The sequence below is a fragment of the Ranitomeya imitator genome, chromosome 3 (genome assembly GCF_032444005.1).
Source record: "Ranitomeya imitator isolate aRanImi1 chromosome 3, aRanImi1.pri, whole genome shotgun sequence".
NCBI classification, from domain to species: Eukaryota; Metazoa; Chordata; class Amphibia; order Anura; family Dendrobatidae; genus Ranitomeya; species Ranitomeya imitator.
Window position 1 is genome coordinate 776,576,000 of NC_091284.1, and position 20,991 is coordinate 776,596,990.

Here is a 20,991-nt window from a genome sequence, read left to right on the forward strand (position 1 = left end):
ACTGGAGCCTCAACCGGGGATCTGGGGAGAATACTAGGATGAAATCCCAGATTGGCAAAGAAGGGTGTTACCTTAGTGGATGCATTTTGCGAGTTGTTATAAGAGATTTCTGCTAGAGGAAGCAACTCCAGCCAGTCATCCTGCGAGTGGTTGATATAACACCGAAGATACTGCTCCAGCGTCTGATTAGTCCGCTCCATTTGCCCATTGGTCTGAGGATGATATGCTGAGGACAGACAGACATTGATACCAAGTGCAGCACAAAATCCCTCCCAGAATCTGGAGGTAAACTGCAAGGGATGAAGTGAGCAGCTTTAGTAAGACGATCCACCACCACTAGAATGGTGTTCTTTCCACCAGAGGTGGGTAATTCCACTATAAAATCCATCCCACATACCGTTCCTAAGAACTAGATTCACATCATCAGTAGGGTTGGCAAGGAATGGATCAGCATCATAGGCCCCTTAATAGTCTTCCATAAGTCCTTATCTTGAATGACACTGACAAAATTGGCATCAGACAAAATTGTCTTGGACGGGGTCCCAGGTACGGAATCTGTGGCATGGATTTGGGACAAAGCATCCGCTTTCCCATTACGTGAACTTGGGCGGTATGAAATGACAAAATTAAATTGGTTCAAAAATAAACTCCAACGAGCCTGACGAGGAGAAAGACATCTAGCAGACCTCAAAAATTCTAGGTTACGATGATCCATGAGCACAATAACTTGTTGTGCAGCCCCCTCCAGATGGTGTCTCCATTCTTTAAATGCAGCAATGATGGCTAGGAGCTCCTTATCTCCCACATCATAGTTCTTCTCTGCAGCAGAAAGATTAAGGGAGAAAAAGGCACATGGATGTAACAGACCATTCTCCCCTGTTCTTTGCGAGAGTATGGCCCCCAATGCACAATCTGAAGCGTCCACCTCCACTATGAAAGGATGTGCTGGGTTAGGATGAATCAACAGCGGTGCAGATGTAAAAGGAGACTTAAGACAGTCAAAGGCCTCCTGAGCCAGTGTAGACCACAAGAAAGTCTCTTTTTTCTTGGTTAGTTGTGTAATAGGTCAGACAATCTCAGAGAAACTACGGATAAATTGTCTATAAAAATTAGCAAACCCGATTAAGCGTTGTACCTCCTTGACATTCTTAGGTGCAGGCCAATCAAGAATAGCCTGAACCTTACTTGCCTCCATGTTAAGCCCCTGTGGCGAGATGACGTAGCCTAAAAATTTAATCTCTGTGTGGTGGAACTCACACTTCTCCGGCTTGATGATTCTCTTTCAGGCGTCTTAAAACAGTCTTAACATGTTCTTGATGCTCCTGCAAAGAATCGGACAAAGTCAAAATATCGTCCAGATAGATTACGACAAATTGATCTAGCAAATCTCTAAAGATGTCATTAGCCAAGTGTTGAAAGGTGGCCGGAGCGTTGCAGAGACCAAAAGGCATCACAAGGTACTCAAAGTGCCCATAACGACATCTAAATGCTGTCTTCCATTCATCCCCAGAACGGATCCGAACTAAGTTATACGCCCCCCTGAGGTCCAACTTAGAGAAAATCTTGGCGTGTCGTACTCTTTCCAGCAACTCGAGAATTAATGGTAAAGGGTATCGGTTGCGAATGGTTACCTTGTTGAGCTCTCGATAGTCAAAGCACAATCTCAGGGTTCCATCCTTTTTCTTTACGAAAAAGATGGGTGCTCATGCCGGTGATGAAGAGGGGCGGATGAAACCCTTAGCCAGATTTTCATCAATGTATTCTTTCAAAGCTTGCAGCTCTGGAGCTGCTAGTGGGTAAACATTTTTAAACGGAATAGCTGCCCCTGGAAGAAGCTCAGTAGGACAGTCATAGTATCTATGAGGAGGAAGCTGATCTACCAACCTTTTATCACAGATATCAGAAAATTTGTTGTAAATGGGTGGTAAAATAGGTACTCCAGTGATGCATTCTGCATCCCGAGAATTTACCTGACCTGTTATTGGTGTATCCTTTGGTGGGAAGGTGATCTCCTTGGTTTCCCAGTTGATGATTGGGCTCTGTGCCTGAAGCCAGGGAATTCCTAAAATCAAAGGAAAATGTGGCGAAGAAATTAGCATAAAAGAAAGGACCTCCCGATTATTAGGCTCTATGTAAATCTCCAGAGGTACCGTCTCCTGATCCACCGGTCCAGAGGCTAAGGGGGAACCATCTACTATTTCCATGGTTACTGGAGTGGCTTGCTGTTGACACTGTATGCCATGCTCCTTGGCAAATGTGATGTCCATAAAGTTGGCCCGACAACAGGATCTTAATGGGAAGGGAACAATGTGTATACTTATCCTTATATGTTTTGGGAGCTGCAGTCATTGCTAGGGAAGGAAACACAGCATTCACAGAAAAGCTGGACTCAGAAATGACAGATTCATCATCACAATTCTCATGTTCCCCTACAGCAGCTAGTATCTTGCGAGGTCGCTTAGGGCAGTTTATAAGGAAATGGTCAGACTGACCGCAATAAAAACATAAACTCTCACGAAAGCGATGCTCCCTGCGCTCGTTACTCTCACGGCGCTGTAAAGCATCCATTTGCATAGGGACTGGTTCTGCTTCCCAAGAGGCTTTACCTGCAAGCTCTTTGGAGGGAAGGGGAGAGTTAGAAACACGGTTAAAGGCTGCAACTTTCTCCTGTCTACGTTCAGTGATACGTATGTCAATGCGCACACAATGTTGTATGAACGCCTCTAACTCTTGAGGAGAATCTGCATGGGCTAATTCATCCTTAATCACAGAAATCTAGAAAGTCCTTTCTTAAAAATGGGTAATTGAGCATAACAGTCCCAAACCGTATCCACTGCCAACCGCCTAAATTCAGTGGCGTATTCAACAACGGAACGCTTACCCTGACGTAAAGACAGCAATGCAGTTTCAGCTGTAGTGCGACGATTTGGATCATCAAACATCATAGACATTGCAACAAGAAAATCATCCAGATTATTTAAGCGAGGGTCACGAGTCTCAATTAGTGGATTCGCCCACGCGAGAGCTCGGGAAGTAAGTAACATAATTATACATAAAACCTTGGATCAATCTGTGTGAAAGTGGGCAGCATGTACATCAAAATACAAAATGCATTGATTTATGAACCCACGAAATTTGTAGCGTTCACCATTAAATCTAAACGGCGGTAACTTGGGAGGACTAGTTGGCAGCAACTGCCCCTGAGGCGGAGGCGCCCGTGCTGTTACTTGATTACCCAAATCCTGTAGCGCCTGCCCGAAATGGGCCTCCCAGTTAGCCACCTTGTTTTGCAGAGTTTCTACGTCCCCTTGTAAGGAGTTGATCATAGAAAACAACTGATCCAACTTTGTCTCAGCCGACATTATCCCAGCAGATTCCTAAAGGGCTTGAGTATCCTGTAACAATATATAGGTACTAAGGAATCTGATAGTGTGGGATAAAACCAGTCTGAGAGCAAAGCTGCAGTAAAAGATGTATTTAAACAAAACAGAAATGCAAACAAAACTAACACAGATATTCCTGCAATTGTAGCGAGGTGCTCTGCACAATATGGTAATCACGGCACAGTGAATAGAGGGACGCGACCGCTTATATGAACCAGTCCAGCAAGGATATGACGAGGGGGCAAACAAGACACTTGACAAGGAAGTCCAGTAGGTTATTAGTGGAAATGCACACAGTACTTAAACTTGGGAATCCAGCAGACGTGAAGTAGAAATGCACACAGTACTTAACGAGGAAGTCCAGCAAAACTTGATCCCACGTGCACACAGCACTTGTTTGTGGAAGTTCAATAATAAGCAGGTGGTGCATTGAGCATGAAGTCCTGGTGAAAGAGGATGAAGGGAAAAAGAGGGAGAGCACTATCTAAGCGTAGTAGATGAGTACAAAACTCTCTTGGATAGAAAAGCAACACTGGAATCTTGCTCACCTGGTGTGGTTGTGCAAAGAGGCACAACGCTGGGAAAAGCTTAGCAAACAAGGGAAATCCTTCCACAGGTGAGCTGCCAGTCGCAGCAGTTCCAGAGGTGAGATGCAGCTCAAAGGGGCGAGGCAGAACGCCGAGTAGTGAGCAGCTGAAGCAGGGAGTTCCCCAGACCACAGGCAGAAGCTCAGGAGCCAGCAGCACAAAATACTCAAGCACAGAACACCACATGACTCGGACTTAAATAATCAGGGCAGACAGGAAGTTCCATGACAGGGTGAGGTCCAAGACTCCATCTTGGACCAGGGCGAACAGGAACAAGGGAAGTCCAGAATCCTTACACCTTCTTGGCAAAATAGCCCTTACACAGCCTGGAAGTGTGTTTGTGGTCATTGTCCTGTTGAAAAATAAATGATGGTCCAACTAAACGCAAACCGGATGGAATTGCATGCCGCTACAAGATGCTGTGGTAGCCATGCTGGTTTAGTATGCCTTCAATTTTGAATAAATCCCCAACAGTGTCACCAGCAAAGAACCCCCCATGCCATCACACCTCCTGCTCAATGCTTCACGGTGGGAACCAGGCATGTAGAGTCCATCCGTTCACCTTTTCTGCGTCGCACAAAGACACGGTGGTTGGAACCAAAGATCTCAAATTTGGACTCATCAGACCAAAGCACAGATTTCCACTGGTCTAATGTCCATTCCTTGTGTTCTTTAGCCCAAACAAGTCTTTTCTGCTTGTTGCCTGTCCTTAGCAGTGGTTTCCTAGCAGCTATTTTACCATGAAGGCCTGCTGCACAAAGTCTCCTCTTAACAGTTGTTGTAGAGATGTGTCTGCTGCTAGAACTCTGTGTGGCATTGACCTGGTCTCTAATCTGCTGTTAAACTGCGATTTCTGAGGCTGGTGACTCAGATAAACTTATCCTCAGAAGCAGAGGTGACTCTTGGTCTTCCTTTCCTGGGGCGGTCCTCATGTGAGCCAGTTTCTTTGTAGCGCTTGATGGTTTTTGCCACTGCACTTGGGGACACTTTCAAAGTTTTCCCAATTTTTAGGACAGACTGCCCTTCATTTGTTAAAGTAATGATGGCCACTTGTTTCTTTACTTAGCTGCTTTTTTCTTGCTATAATACGAATTCTAACAGTCTATCAGGACTATCAGCTGTGCATCCACAAGACTTCTGCATAACACAACTGATGGTCCCAACCCCATTTATAAGGCAAGAAATCCCACTTATTAAACCTGACAGGGCGCACCTGTGAAGTGAAAACCATTCCCGGTGACTACCTCTTGAAGCTCATCAAGAGAATGCCAAGAGTGTGCAAAGCAGTCATCAAAGCAAAAGGTGGCTACTTTGAAGAACCTAGAATACAAGTCATAATTTCAGTTGTTTCACACTTTTTTGTTAAGTATATAATTCCACATGTGGTAATTCATAGTTTTGATGCCTTCAGTGTGAATGTACAATTTTCATAGTCATGAAAATACTGAAAAATCTTTAAATGAGAAGGTGTGTCCAAACTTTTGGTCTGTACTGTATACACTGCTTAAAAATATAAAGGGAACACTAAAGTACCACATCCTAGATATCACTGAATGAAATATTTCAGTTGCAAATCTTTATTCATTACATAGTGGAATATGTTGCGAACAATAAAACATAAAAATAATCAATGTAAATCACAACCAATATCCCACAGAGGTCTGGATTTGGAATGATACTCAAAATCAAAGTGGAAAATCAAATTACAGGCTGTCCAACTTCAGTGGAAATGCATTAAAAGACAAGCAAATGATGTTCTGTTGTGTATGTGTGGCCTCCACGTGTCTCCCTACAATGCCTGGGCATGCTCCTGACGAGGTGGCGGATGGTCTCCTGAGGGATCTCCTCCCAGACCTGGACTAAAGCATCCGCCAACTCCTGGACAGTGTGTGGTGCAACGTGACATTGGTGGATGGTGTGACACATGATGTCCCAGATGTGTTCAATCGGATTCAGGTCTGAGAATCGAGCAGGCCAGTCCATGGCTTCAATGCCTTCATCTTGCAGGAACTGCTGACACACTCCAGCCACATGAGGTCTGGCATTGTCCTGCATTAGGAGGAACCCAGGGCCAACCGCACCAGTATATGGTGTCACAAGGGGTCTGAGGATCTCCTCTCGGTACCTAATGGCAGTCAGGCTACCTCTGGAGAGCACATGGAGGGCTGTGCGGCCCTCCAAAGATATGCCACCCCACACCATTACTGACCCACTGCCACCTGGTCATGCTGAAGGATGTTGCAGGCAGCAGATCGCTCTCCACAGCGTCTCCAGACTATGTCACGTCTGTCACATGTGCTCAGTGTGAACCTGCTTTCATCTGTGAAGAGCACAGGGTGCCAGTCACGAATTTGTCAATCCTGGTTTTCTGTGGCAAATGCCAAGCGTCCTGCACGGTGTTGGACTGTTAGCACAACCCCCATCTGTGGACGTCGGGCACTCAGACCATCCTCATGGAGTCAGCTTCTAACCGTTTGTGCAGACACATGCACATTTGTGGCCTTCTGGAGGTCATTTTGCAGGGCTTTGGCAGTGCTCCTCCTGTTCCTCCTTGCACAAAGACTGAGGTAGCAGTCTTGCTACTGGGTTGTTGCCCTCCTACGGCCCCCTCCACATTTCCTGGTGTACTGGTCTGTCTCCTGGTAGCGCCTCCATCCTCTGGACACTATGCTGAGAGACATAGATACCTTCTTGCCACAGCTCGCAATGATGTGCCCTCCAGGATGAGCTGCACTACCTGAGCCACTTGTGTGGGTTGTAGAGTCCGTCTCATGCTACCACGAGCGTGAAAGCACATCCAACATTCAAAAGTGACCAAAAAGCCAGAAAGCATTGGTACTGAGATGTGATCTGTGGTCCCCACTTGCAGAACCACTCCTTTGTCTTGATGATTGCCAATAATTTCCATCTGTTGCCTATTCCATTTGCACAACAGCATGTGAAATTGATTGTCAATCAGTGTTGCTTCTTAAGTGGACAGTTTGATTTCACAGAAGTTTGATTTACTTGGAGCTATATTATGTTTCTTAAGTGTTCCCTTTATTTTTGTGAGAAGTGTATATATATATATAATTGCCTAAGGGTTTTTCCGTCTGTTTGTCTGTCTGTCTGTCTGTCCTGGAAATCCCGGCTCTCTGATTGGTCGAGGCCGCCAGGCCTCGACCAATCAGAGACCGGCACAGCATCGACGTAGAAATCCCGCGTCTCTGATTGGTCGAGGTCGCCAGGCCTCGACCAATCAGCAATGGGCACAGCGATGATGATGTCATAATGGTTGCCATGGCGACGATGATGTCATAAAGGTTGCCTCGACCAATCAGCGACGGTCAAAGTCTGCCGCGAATTCTGGAATTATCATTGTCCATATACTACGGGGACATGCATATTCTGGTATACCCGATGCGTTAGAATCGGGCCACAATCTAGTATATATATATATATATATATATATATATATATATAATCGTCTCAGGTGTACTTCCGTCTGTCTGTCTGTTTGTCTGTCTGTAACGGAAATCCCGCGCCACTGATTGGTCGCGGCCGGTAAGCCGCAACCAATCAGCGACAGGCTTAGTCTTAGTCTTGTCTTAGTCATGCTTAGTCTTGCCGCGAATTGGCCCCTCCCTACTCCCCTCCAGTCAGTGCCAGTGTGTTGCACCATCCCGGACCAAATTTTTACTATTGATGCTGCCTATGCAGCATCAATAGTAAAAAGATATAATGTTAAAAAATAATAAAAAATGGTGCTATTCTCACCTTCCACCGTCCACCGATGACATTACCCAGATGACTTAGCGGTCTCATGTGGGTAATTTCGCAATGCATCACTGGGAACGGAAGCTGGTGGCAGCATCGTGCGCATCGGGACAGCTTCGGTGGACTCCGGAGGGCGAGTATATAACTAATTATTTATTTATTTATTTATTTTTTAACAGGGATATAATCTTTATTTTTATAATCTTTATTTTTATATAGCGCTAACATATTCCGCTGCGCTTTACATTTTGCACACATTATCATCACTGTCCCTGATGGGGCTCACAATCTAAATTCCCTATCAGTATGTCTTTGGATATGGTGCCCACAGTGCTATATACTACGTGGGCAGTGTTATATACTGCGTGGCATGTGTTATATACTACGTTGGCTGTGTTATATACTACATGGGCTGTGCTATATATTACGTGGGCTGTGTTATATACTGCCTGGCTGCTATATACTACGTGGGCAGTGTGATATACTACGTGGCCTGTGTTATATACTACGTGGCCTGTGTTATTTACTGCGTGGACTGTGCTATATATAACGTGGGCTGCGCTATATATTACGTGGGCAGTGTTATATACTGCGTGGCCTGTGTTATATACTACGTGGCCTGTGTTATTTACTGCGTGGACTGTGCTATATATAACGTGGGCTGCGCTATATATTACGTGGGCTGTGTTATATACTATGTGGCTGATATATACTACGTGACTGCTATATACTACGTGGCTGTGCTATATACTACATGGCTGTCTGTGTTACTTGGGGCGTGCTATGTACTATGTGGCTGCTATATACTATGTGGCTGCTATATACTACATGGCTGTGCTATATACTATGTGGCTGTGCGATATACTACGTGCTGTCTGTGTTATATACTACGTGGATGTGATATATACTACGTGGCTGTGTTAGATACTACATGGCTGTGCTATATACTACGTGGCTGTGCTAAGCGCGACGTACATACATACATACATATTCTAGAATACCCGATGCGTTAGGATCGGGCCACCATCTAGTATATATACTGTTTATATAATTTATTTATTTTTTAATTATTCCCTTGCAGCGGATATCCACTATTTACAGTTTTGTCTAATTTTCAATAAACCTTATCTAGAATGAATGAGAAAGAAAAGAGAATAAAAATGATTTATTGAAACTAAAACATACACAATAATACAAAAACAATTTTACATTCTGACAATTATACTTTCGGCGCTCCCTCTAGTGACCTATTGCCGGAAATACAGCTGTGAGAAATTCGAAAGAGTATGTTCATCTCACATTAACAGTTCCTTTTTCTTCTGAAGAAAGAATCAGTTCAGCTGTAAATCCAAAATACAAGCATGTGTAACCCCAAGGCAGAAAACAATATACTGGAAATCCATTTGTATTCAGTGGTCAAATTAGCAGGTATTGTTCCTTATTTCATACTGAAAAGTAAAAAAAAACATAAACACTAAACTTTGGATGCCAAGTTTCAAGTTCCACCATGAGTAAAGAAACGTCTAAACCGCTAACGTCCTCCTCAGAAGCAAATGTATCGTAGACAGCACTGTAAGGCAGTTCTAAGTAGGATAAGGACAATTCATTTCTTATGTTAGTGCACGCTTTACTGCTACTTCAAATACTAACACGTATTTGTACAAAATATTCCAAGGCCAAAAAAAAGTTAATTAGGCAGTATATTCCAGGCTAGCCTCCCGTCGGCCACCATTTCATTGCACAGGCCTCATATTCATCTCTTAATAAGAAAAGTGGCAGTGATTTCTTCAACATACAGTCATAACATTTGCAAAACTAAAGTTATTCATATAAGTAGCAATTGTAACATATAAATAGTAAAAATAATACCCTCCAAAAAATACAGAAAATGCAAAAATACTATTGTATGTCATTTATAATCTACAGTTTCTTATTCTGTATTCACAAGTTTTCCCATTTTGTCACACAACGGTTATTTTTTTCAGAGCTATTCTGCTGGGGTACAATATGAAACATCATTTTGGCAGGCTGGGTTCAACAACTAAAAAAAACCCCAATATATGACAGCTTCTCTTGGGTTTTTTGAATCATTGCTCCTTCTGCTCATTTAATATGTTCTGCTTTTCTTCTTTCCCAGTAATATGGTTGACGTGTTTCTTGGCGTTTCTCCGAGATCTTCTGAAAAAAGCCTGGATGATTAGATAGCACAGCTCTGCCACATTGAGGACCATGCAAATGCCAGACACAATGATCATAAAGAAGGTAAATACGGTCTTTTCAGTAGGCCGAGAAATAAAACAGTCGACAAGATTGGGACACGGCCAGTTTGAACATTTCACTAGACGTTGCATATGGAAACCAGTATAGAGGATGTGGAAGAGGTACATAAAAGCAGCTTCAAATATGACTCTGAACAGGATGCTGGTGGTGTATGTCCACCACAAGGTGCCAACAATTCTAATTTTACGCTGCCTCAGTTCTTCCAAGTTCTTTTCATCGCATTGTCCTTTCCTTTGCAGTTGCTTTTTCTCTTCGTGTTTTAAGTAGGCTACATGCATAGCAACCAGAAGAGCTGGCGTGGCTACAAAAATGAGTTGAAGGCACCAAAGCCTGATGTGAGACACTGGGAAGTGATGATCATAGCAAACGTTCTTACACCCAGGCTGTAAGGTGTTACAGGTGAAATCTGACTGTTCATCACCCCAAACACTCTCTGCAGCCACCACCAGGATCATAATGCGGAATATGAAGAGTACAGAAAGCCAGATTTTGCCAATGCTGGTGGAATGTTTGTTGACTCCTCCAATGACCTCATAAAGTGTTCCCCAATCCATGTTGTTCGTAGACCGTTTCTGGAAAAAAAAGATAGAAAGCATTTATGAGTAAAAAGATATGTATTAAATATAGACAGGAAAAGGGTTATTCACGTTAAAAAAAAAACAGTTTTCAGTGTGATATATATATATTTGAAAAAGATATGTATATATATAACTGTAGATTTCAGCGTGATATATATATATTTGTGTGATATATATATATATTTGAAAAAGATATGTATATATATAACTGCAGATATATATAGATATATATATATCTATATATATATATATAGATATATATATATATCTATATATATATATATATATATATATATATATTTGAAACCAGAAGTTTACATACACTATACAAAAAGACACATTTGCATGTTCTTCTCAATATCTGACATGAAATCAGAATAAACCTCTCCTGTTTTAGGTCAATTAGGATTACCATAATTATTAATTTTTGCCAAATGCCAGAATAATGAGAGAGAGAATGTTTTAAGGCATTTTTATTACTTAATGCAAAGTCAAAAAATTACATACACTAAGATTACAATGCCTTTAAAAAAATCTGGACTGCCCATATGATGATGTCATGTGTTTGGAAGCTTCCGGTTTTTTGACATCTGAGTTAATTAGAGACACAACTCTGGATGTATTTTAATGCACACCTGAAACACACTGCTTCTTTGTGTAGCATCATGTGAAATTCTAAAGGAATCAGCCAAGATATCAGGAAGAGAATTGTGGACTTGCACAAGTCTGGCTCATCCTTGGGTACAATTTCAAGATACCTGAAGGTGCCTCGTTCATCTGTACAAACAATTATACACAAGTACAAACAAGATGGGAATGTCCAGCCATCATAACGCTAAGGAAGGAGACAGGTTCGGTGTCCCAGAGATGAAAGTGCTTTGGTCCGACATGTGCATATCAATCCAAGGACAAAAGCAATAGACCTTATGAAGATGATGGCGGAAGCTGGTAAGATTGTGTCAATATCCACAGTGAAGTGAATACTGTATCAACATGGGCTGAAAGGCCACTCTGCCAGGAAGAAGCCATTACTCCAAAAGAAGCATAAAAAAGCCAGAGACATGTCCTGTGGTCTGATTAAACTAAAAATTGAACTTTTGGGGCATAAAGACCATTGTTATGTTTGAAGGAAAAAGGGAGAAGCTTGGAAACCTAAAAACACCATCCCAACTGTGAAACATAGGGGTGGCAGCATCATGTTGTGGTGTTGTTTTGCTGCAGGGGGGACTGGTGCACTTCAAAATATAGATGGCATCATGATGAGAAAAGAAGATTATGTGGCAATACTGAAGCAACATCTCAAGACATCAGCCAGAAAGTTAAACTGGAAATGGGTCTTCCAAATGGACAATGACCCAAAGCATAGTGCCAAATGGTAACAAAGTGCCTGAAAGATAACAAAGTCAATGTTTTGGAGTGGCCATCACAAAGCCCTGATCTCAATCCTATTGAAAATGTATGGGCAAAGCTGAAAAGGCAGGTGCGAGCAAAGCGACCTACAAACCTGGATCAGTTACACCAGTTGTAAGGAGGAATGGTCCCAAGTTCTGACCAACTATTGTGAGAAGCTTGTAGAAGGATATCCCAAATGTTTCACCCAAGTCACTCAATTTATGGGCAATGGTACCAAACACTAATGAAATGTATGTAAACTTTTGACTTTGCAGTAAGTAATAAAAATGCCTTAAAACATTCTTTCTCTCTCATTATTCTGGCATTTGGCAAATATTAATAATTATGGTAATCCTAATTGACCTAAAACGGTGAAGGTTTATTCTGATTTCATGTGAGATATTGAGAAAAACCTGCAGATGTGTCTTTTTATATAGTGTACGTAAACTTCTGGTTTCAACTGTGTGTGTATATATACAGTGCCTTCCAAAAGTATTCGGCCCCCTGTAACTTTTCATCCTTTTCCCACATATCATGCTTCAACCATAAAGATACCAAATGTACATTTTTGGCGAAGAATCAACAAGTGGAACACAATTGTGTAGTTGAACAAAATTTATTGCTATTTTAAATTTCTCTGGAAATTCAAAAACTGAAAAGTGGGGCGTGCAATATTTTTCGGCCCCTTTACTTTCAGTGCAGCAAACTCCAATGTTGTCCTAAATGCCTAATGATGATAAATATAATCCACCTGTGTGTAATCAAGTCTCCGTATAAATGCACCTGCTCTGTGATAGTCTCAGGGTTCTGTTTGAAGCACAGAGAGCATCATGAAGACCAAGGGACACAACAGGCAGGTTCGTGATACTGTTGTGGAGAAGTTTAAAGCTGGATTTGGATACAAAATGATTTCCAAAACTTTAAACATCCCAAGGAGCACAGTGCAAGCGATCATATTGAAATGGAAGGAGTATCATACCACTGCAAATCTACCAAGACCCGGCTGTGCCTCTAAACTTTCATCTCAAACAAGGAGAAGACTGATCAGAGATGCAGCCAAGAGGCCCATGGTCACTCTGGATGAACTGCAGAGATCTACAGCTGAGGTGGGACAGTCTGTCCATAGGACAACAATCAGTCGTACTCTGCACAAATCTGGCCTTTATGGAAGAGTGGCAAGAAGAAAGCCATTTCTCAAAGATATCCATAAAAAGTGTTGTTTAAAGTTCGCAACAAGCCACCTGGGAGACACCAAACATGTGGAAGAAGGTGCTCTAGTCAGATGAAACCAAAATCGAACTTTTTGGCAATAATGACAAACGATATGTTTGGCGTAAAGGCAACACAGCTCATCACCCTGAACACACCATCCCCACTGTCAAACATGGTGGTGGCAGCATCATGGTTTGGGCCTGCTTTTCTTCAGCAGGGACAGGGAAGATGGTTAAAATTGATGGGAAGATGGATGGAGCCAAATACAGGACCATTCTTGAAGAAAACCTCTCCATTGAAAATGTAATTGAATCAGTTCTTTTAATCAATTGGTTCCAAGATGCCAAATGATATGATAATGTGATATGGCAATCAGAGATTTCATGGGTATTTTGCATTTACATCTTTAATATTAAATTATGCAGAATACCTGTTTAATATTTTATGAGAAGCCTGTGCATGACTCATATTAATAAAGCACCAGACAATCCTTACACTCCTGTCTATATTTGATCCACTATATATAGTGTGATCCATTATATATAATGTGATCAAATATACATATATATTCCTCAACCCTCAATCTACTAAACGCTCAATCATAACCATTTCTTTCAATGTTCTATTGAAAGCGGCATAGGATAATATAGTCAGCATATGATGGCAACCTTACGAGTCGCATACTTGTGGTCATGTGACCGCTCACTCGTGCTAGGAATACAGGGGAATTAGGACAATGTGCACATTGCACACTGTTAGGAATCGGCAATGTGCAGACACATAGAGCGACTGCAGAAGTTTATCTAGAGCCCTTTACATGATTAGTGGGAATTTGTTTTGTGGGTACTGCCGATGGGCTCATATTCATTTTTTTAGGACCCAATCGACTTTATGGGGATAGGTCATCAATATAAAAGTACTGGAAAGCCCCATACAATACTATGAAGTATTGTAAACACACATTTTATTCATTGTTTGCTCTAATCTGGAAAGCGAAAACACACCGGATTAATGTTTCATCTAGATTTTTTTCCATTGTGCTGCCGCTAGAAGTCCAAGGGTCAAGTGAGAATGCCGATCACCACTAGGTGGTGCTACAACATCACAGCCAATAGGAAAATGGTATTTTCCACCAGTTTACCGCTTATCCTATAGATCTATAAATGACAGATAACCTTATTGACTTTAGATTTTGGGGAAGCTTCCTACGCCCAATATTCACATCATGCACTAAAACTTTCATCTGAGTCATGTAACACGTGATGACACAACTGCAGAAAACCATATCAGGCCAAAACACTAACTTTCCCTTCACTGTAGTCAAAACGTGACCTGTGAGAAATCTGCTTCTACCACAAAAAATACTTTTCACGCCATCAGTGATCTCTGCACATTGAGGCTGATGTATTAAAACCGCAAAAATAAAAGTAGTCTTGGTTGCCCATAGCAACCAATCACAGCGCAGCTCTCTTTTTAATTGTGTAGTTTAAGAAATCAAAGCAGAGCTCTGATTGGTTGCTATGGACAACATTAATAAATCTGCCTTGTTGTGTGGTACGCATCTCTGAATAATCTTCCCCCAACAATATAGTGTAGCACAACAAAAATAACATAACAAGGTGTACGCACGTTGTGTAATATATATTACGTACATAATCTGTCTGACTAAACGTGACACAATGTGACTAATAATAGTAATAACTGGATACAACCTGTTCACGTTTAAAGATTCGGCTCTTCCGCTTATTAAATGCATAATTAATGTGTGACAGCCATAATAAGGGCTCTTGTTTGGTCAGCATGGGGAAACTTAGGGTCCCAGACACCATAGCTGATGGCTTGAGAAGAAAGTATCAGGCATGTTGAAAGCCAACATGGCCGATCCTTCTTAACCTCCGATCAGGCCAAAGGGACGTGAGCTGAACATCTAATATACATTAGTCCCACCAAAATTTGCAGGGTCGGAAGACCTTAAAGCCTCCATAATATTATTACCCCACGAATATTATTAACCCACGGATATCTGTTGGCTCAGCTGAAGGTCTAGTGTGTAAAGGGGTCTCCTGACAGGTGATATTGGGGGAGTTAGGCTAGGTTCACATTGCGTTAATGGGTGTCCGCTAGCGGACTCCGTTACATGGCGCAATTGTCGCAATTAACGCTATGTAACGGATCCGTTAGCGCACTCATTGACTGCAATGTGCTAACGGATCTCTAGCGCATCGCTAGCGCATGCCATTTTTGGCATGCGCTAGCAATGTCCCGTTAGTTTCGGACGGACCTCGGACGCTGCAAGCAGCGTCCGAGGTCCGTTCCTCGCTAGCGCAGATCGGGTATCTGCCGCCAGCTGGATCGCCAAACGCGATCCTTTTTGGGAAATTGCATTAGCGCAATCCGCTAGCGTATGCGCTTAACGGATTGCCCTAACGCAATGTGAACCTAGCCTTAAAGATCCAGAGCCAGTCCTTTGGTTCCTGATCGTGGGCATGTAGCCCATGTTTCCTCTTAAGATTCTTTTTTCGCGAGCTAAACATGAGGAGTCCAATAACCAGTTTCTGAAAAAAGTCCCACTGCTCAGTAGCATAGGACTTACTACTCGCTTTATGAGGCTTTGCTGTTTTATTAGAGGTGTTTCAATTCTTTAAAGCCTTTGTTCTTCCCTATAGAAGGAGGATATGGCTGCCTCATAGGGCTAAGGAGACAGAATTCCCTGTTCTAGGCCAGCCTCATATTTTACATCTATACACACTTTTGTACAGCCATGAACAACTCAATAATACCCCCAAAAGACAGATAATTAGCACTTAAAGGGATTGTCCAGTGAAAATAATGTATTTCCTATCCACAGGATTAGATGATAACTTGTTGATCGATGCAGGTCCTACTTTTATCCCCATTAGAATGGCATGGCGGTGCGCATGTGCGAACTATGCTCCATTCATTCTCTATGGAGCCGCGCTCTGCTTTTTCCGGCAGCCCCATAGAGAATGAATGGAGCGGCAATGACCTGTCACGCCATTTCTCCCCCAATCAGTACATATTCTAGTGGTAGGACACTCACCAAGTTATTATTTATCCTGCAGATAGGTGATATCTTGATTTCACTGGACAATCCCTTAAAATATATAATGAGCCGATGGAACCAAAATTTATAGTCTTCTTTACATTATGAAAATGTTGCTGACCAATAGACATTAACGCTATTATGTCGGGTTCTGAAAGTTGGGCCCGGTACGTCCGCAAACTGCAGACATGATCTCATCCGCATAGCTGGTTATTGACATGCCCCATTCTGGTCTATGAAATGGACCAAACTAGTACATGCTGCGATATTTCTCCCATGTGAATGAAATCGCTGGTGTGCACAGGCGCACTTTGTATTACTGGATGACTGTGCCGTCCGTTGGAAGTACAGCCATTTGAACCCTACCTTAGGGTATGATCACACGTAGTTTGTTTTTTGGAGGTAGGCAAAACTGATGAGTTTTTAGCACAATCCAGTTCAGGAAACTCCTTTTTTTATTAGTTTTTTTCCCCCCAGTTGATCTTTAACAGGTTTATTAACCTAAAGGGATATTCCCATCTCCAAGATCCTATCCTGAAATATAGTCGGTATAATAATAAGAATATTAGCATATACCTTCAATTAGAAATGTAGTATAGTTCTTCTGATTCGCTATGTCGCATACCCCATGTGCAGGACATTGCAGTAGCTTAGGTATCCATCAGTTAGCTAGTTAGGGATCATGACCATGGATATCTAAACTACTGCAATGCCCTGCACATGGGAAAAGTGACATAGAGAATCAGAAGAACTACACTACATTTCTAATTGGAGGTATTTGCTAATATTATCAGTATTATTACATCTACTACATATTGGGATAGGATCTTGTAGATAGGAATACCCCTTTAATGTGTCAAGTTTGGAGCAGATTCCAGGAGGATGCCACCTCAAAGTAGAGACATGCAAATCTATTTTTTTCAAACAGGCGTTTTTCAAAACCTTTTAAAGGAATGAAACAATTCTGATATGAGAAGCAAACTGCATTTGAAACAAATAGGAAGAGTCTTTCACGCATTTTGTAGCAAATAAAGAGGCAGATTCACGCCAAAAAAGACACATTAAATACGCTATGTGAACATGCCCTAGAGTTGGGTATGAGCATTTCCGCAACATAAAGCTAGGGAAGTACCTTCAGATTTCTGATGCGGATGTGTGGTTGATCTACCCCCAGCGTTTTCCCCCAGTGTCTTTCAATGGGTTTCTGAGTGACATGCTTTCTTATTTCTGCAGCAGATTTTTCCCACCTTGCAGTCGGAGATGAGCACTGAAACTTTACTATGCATGTGATTGCAAAAATCCTATAGAGCATGCATGGGATGCAGATTTTTTGGGAGATTTAGGAATAAAATCCACTCCAAAAGTGTCATACATTGTGACATGCAGCAAAGTACCAAAATGTTCAGTCTTTAAGCCTATGACAAAGCATCTCCTCAGGAAGAAGTCCTAGTGACTTCGAAACGCGTTGAAACCATCATCTATATCTTCAATACATCCGGACATTCATCTTTACAGCAGCGCGGATACTAACCACGTAACTTCCAGGTTGATTACTATGACAAAGGCTTGTCACGTGCCCATCACAAATACTCTCGAAAGCCTATATCACTAAACTGTACAAAAATCCAATATTACTAAAACCTAAGAATCGCAGAGTCCTACTTTAGTTTCCGCCTACTTCTAGTACCACTAGAAAGATAGAAACTGATGTTACTCAATGTCCGGTGTAAGGCAACCACCCTTCCCTAACTATGATGAAAGCTTCTTGTCCTTCTGTTCACAGATTGAGACATCTATAGATTATGATTAATCTCCTACATAACCCACCACCATCCCAGGATCGATCCTACACACCTGAGATCTTCTTTCCGAAGAAAGTTATGGGCTGGATTTTTGAACTCTAGAATCTCACTGATCTGGGACGGACAATTCCATGTGACCTCAATAGGTTGGTACTTATACATTATAATCCAGGTGTGTCAACATACACCCTTAATGAGTGCGAGTTTTGTAATCAGTAGTTGAGCTCTGTCGAAACATGTATAGCCATATCCAACGCAGGATGTATGGTATAGCTGATGAACACAGGCTGCAACCAGTGTCGGAGCTATTTTAATGGCAATGAACCCTGTCCCTATAACACGTGTATTAAGCGTTTTACAGGTTGTAAATCCACATAAACCAGAAGAATGATATTCTATAAACCATACTATGTGCATAAACTGATAGTCCCGGAGACTCCAACCATGACTGAAAATCTCAAGTTCCTTAAAGCCCCTGCAAAACATTTAGGTCTGTTTTTCCTCTTCTTGAAGTAGTAAAGACAACCTTCTTAGTAGACCAATCTTATGTTAAGTAGACTTCTAAGATGGTTATTATGAGTAATTAAGCTTAATATTTTAATTAACTTGATACAATTAACCCTCCCCTAAGATTTCCATCTATTATGGACCAGTATAGGTGTCTCCCAGAGAACAGCATTTCGTACATTCTCCAACTAGATAGGCAAAGACTTCTGAAGACGCTACCCACCGGCTATGCTAGGTAGACCCACAGAAGAGAAGCCGAGTCCAGAAAAGGTATAATCCCACCACCTTGCCCCAATATCTGGAACTTTCCAGCCAGTTCTATCATCAGTACCTGCTTAGAGTCCATGCTGAGAAGGTTGAAATGGCCAGAGACCCAATGTTAGCAGCTCATCCTAGATGTCCTTCCTCTGAAGCTAGTCTTCTATGTGAATTACATAGAAGATTCAGCCCAAATACTTTTGCTCTGGAAGCTTTGTGTGTTTTGAATGATTATATCATATTTTTAATCTTGCTGCCCGTGCGTGAAGGAATGAATCACAACATATTTATGTACAGCACGCGTATTTACTCCTAGTAGAGCGTGTGTCCTGGAAATGGAATGTCTATGCGACATAAGGTAGACAACACCAGTCCAAAGTCATGACAGATGATAGTGGAATGAGGAGGATGAAGGACTCACCTGTACACAGATATGGTGGCTAACGTATCCAATAAGCTGTGCCCACAGCACAGGGCACAGAACTGTCCCACAGGTGAGATCTAGTAGAAATCCAGAATGCCTGCCTGCTTCAGAAGCTCAGGTAGGAGGTCACACCTCCACTCTCCAATCTGATGCTTCACTGCAAACCTCAGACTATTTATTCGTGCCTCTCTGGTCCCTCCCATCTACACAGCATAACTTACCGATGTCACCAGACCCAGTTGATCATTTATCCCGACTGAGGGAAGACGCAAGTTTGCAGACGTTGACAATCCGTTGGCCCCAGGCTGCCTACCATTGACGGAATTACACGAATAAAATACGTTTGATTAATGAATGAATGTAGATGCGATTTTTGTAAACCACTATTAGAGCTAGTTCACACCTAGCATTTTTGCAGTATTATTTTTCTTTTTCCGTTCTGAAAATGCCGCATTTACACTAGCAGCAAAATAAATTATATTTCTAAAATTTCATTCACACAGTGCGAGTTGTTTCCTTGCTTTTTTTTTTTTTTAGCTGTGGTGCATCTTTTTTTTAATCAATTCTGCAGACTTTTTGCCTTGTGTTTTCAACCACTCCTGCCAACACTTTGCGTTTTTCAGGCAGCCAAAAATCAATGCAATAAAGCACTGTCTGCATATGATCTTGAGGGCCGGCTATACGTCGGACCAGTGCTATCTGATGTTTTATCGGACAGCACTCGGACCAATGTTATACTATGGGGCAGAGCTGATGACCAATTTTTTTCATAGACAGAATCTCAGTGAAAAAAAATTACAGCATGCTGCAATTTTACATTGAAATCGGAGGCCATTCACCCACTCAAGTCTATGGGTGCTTGGAGAACATCAGACTGCACTCGGATGACCTCTGAGTGCAGTCCAGTTTCCTCAGATTCGTAGAATTGATAAGATGGAGAAATTGTGTTCTCCATCTTCTCCTTGCAGTGTGCTCCGATGCTCTCATCCTATAGAATCGGGTCACACTATGCCGACACTCTGAGCAAACTCCGATCAGAGTTTGATCAGTGTTTTTAGCATAATAGGCCCGTTTGTCTCGGATGAGGGAATCTATGGTCACCTGACCGTAGCCTCAGGCTCATTCAGATGTCCATGCACATTGGTCCGAGATCAGACTGTAACTGCACGAACTTGCCATGGGTCTCCTGACTCAAGCGTGACAGCGACATGGAGGAGGATGTCCAGCTCACACTGGCAGAGAGGCAACCAGTCCATGCATCGTGGTCCGATCTCTGACCGCTTTGCACCGATGCCTGAATGAACCTGTAGAGTGAATCGATGTGGGTTTTGTTTTTTAATATTTTTGATGCTATAGACAAATGGTTTGTATAACCTCTTTGTCCGACCACCAATCCAGAACAGCCTCAGACTGGGACTTGTAGTGCCTCAACAACCAAACAAGGACTGAGTGCACACCAATGCTGTCAATACATTATTAATTATGTATTTACCAGTTATTTCAGTAATAGCGATTGTTCTAGGAGTAGTTTTGTAATATACTAGTGATTTTCATTGTTTTTTTTCTTAATTGCCGTATTTTCTTTTCTTGAAATATTAAGACAAAACTTTTAAAAAATACAACTATTTGTGTATTAATATATTTTTATTTTCCTGCATTGAATATATTAGTTTTTGTTTCAGGAGCAGATGACAGCAGGTAGAACAAGGTTTTTTGTTTCCTAGCTCTCACTAAAGGTACCTTCACAC

At 42.0% G+C, this 20,991-nt stretch overlaps 1 protein-coding gene across 1 annotated transcript; it reads right to left on the reverse strand.

Moving 5' to 3' along the window:
• Positions 1-8,876: 8,876 nt before the first annotated feature.
• Positions 8,877-19,381, reverse strand: GJB2 (gap junction protein beta 2). Its single transcript, XM_069759096.1, has 2 exons — positions 19,241-19,381; positions 8,877-10,578 (listed from the first exon to the last, which is right to left on the reverse strand). Exon 2 carries the CDS (start codon positions 10,558-10,560, stop codon positions 9,814-9,816), a length of 747 nt encoding a protein of 248 aa, XP_069615197.1. The 5' UTR covers positions 10,561-10,578; positions 19,241-19,381; the 3' UTR covers positions 8,877-9,813.
• Between the last annotated feature and the right edge of the window lie 1,610 nt (positions 19,382-20,991).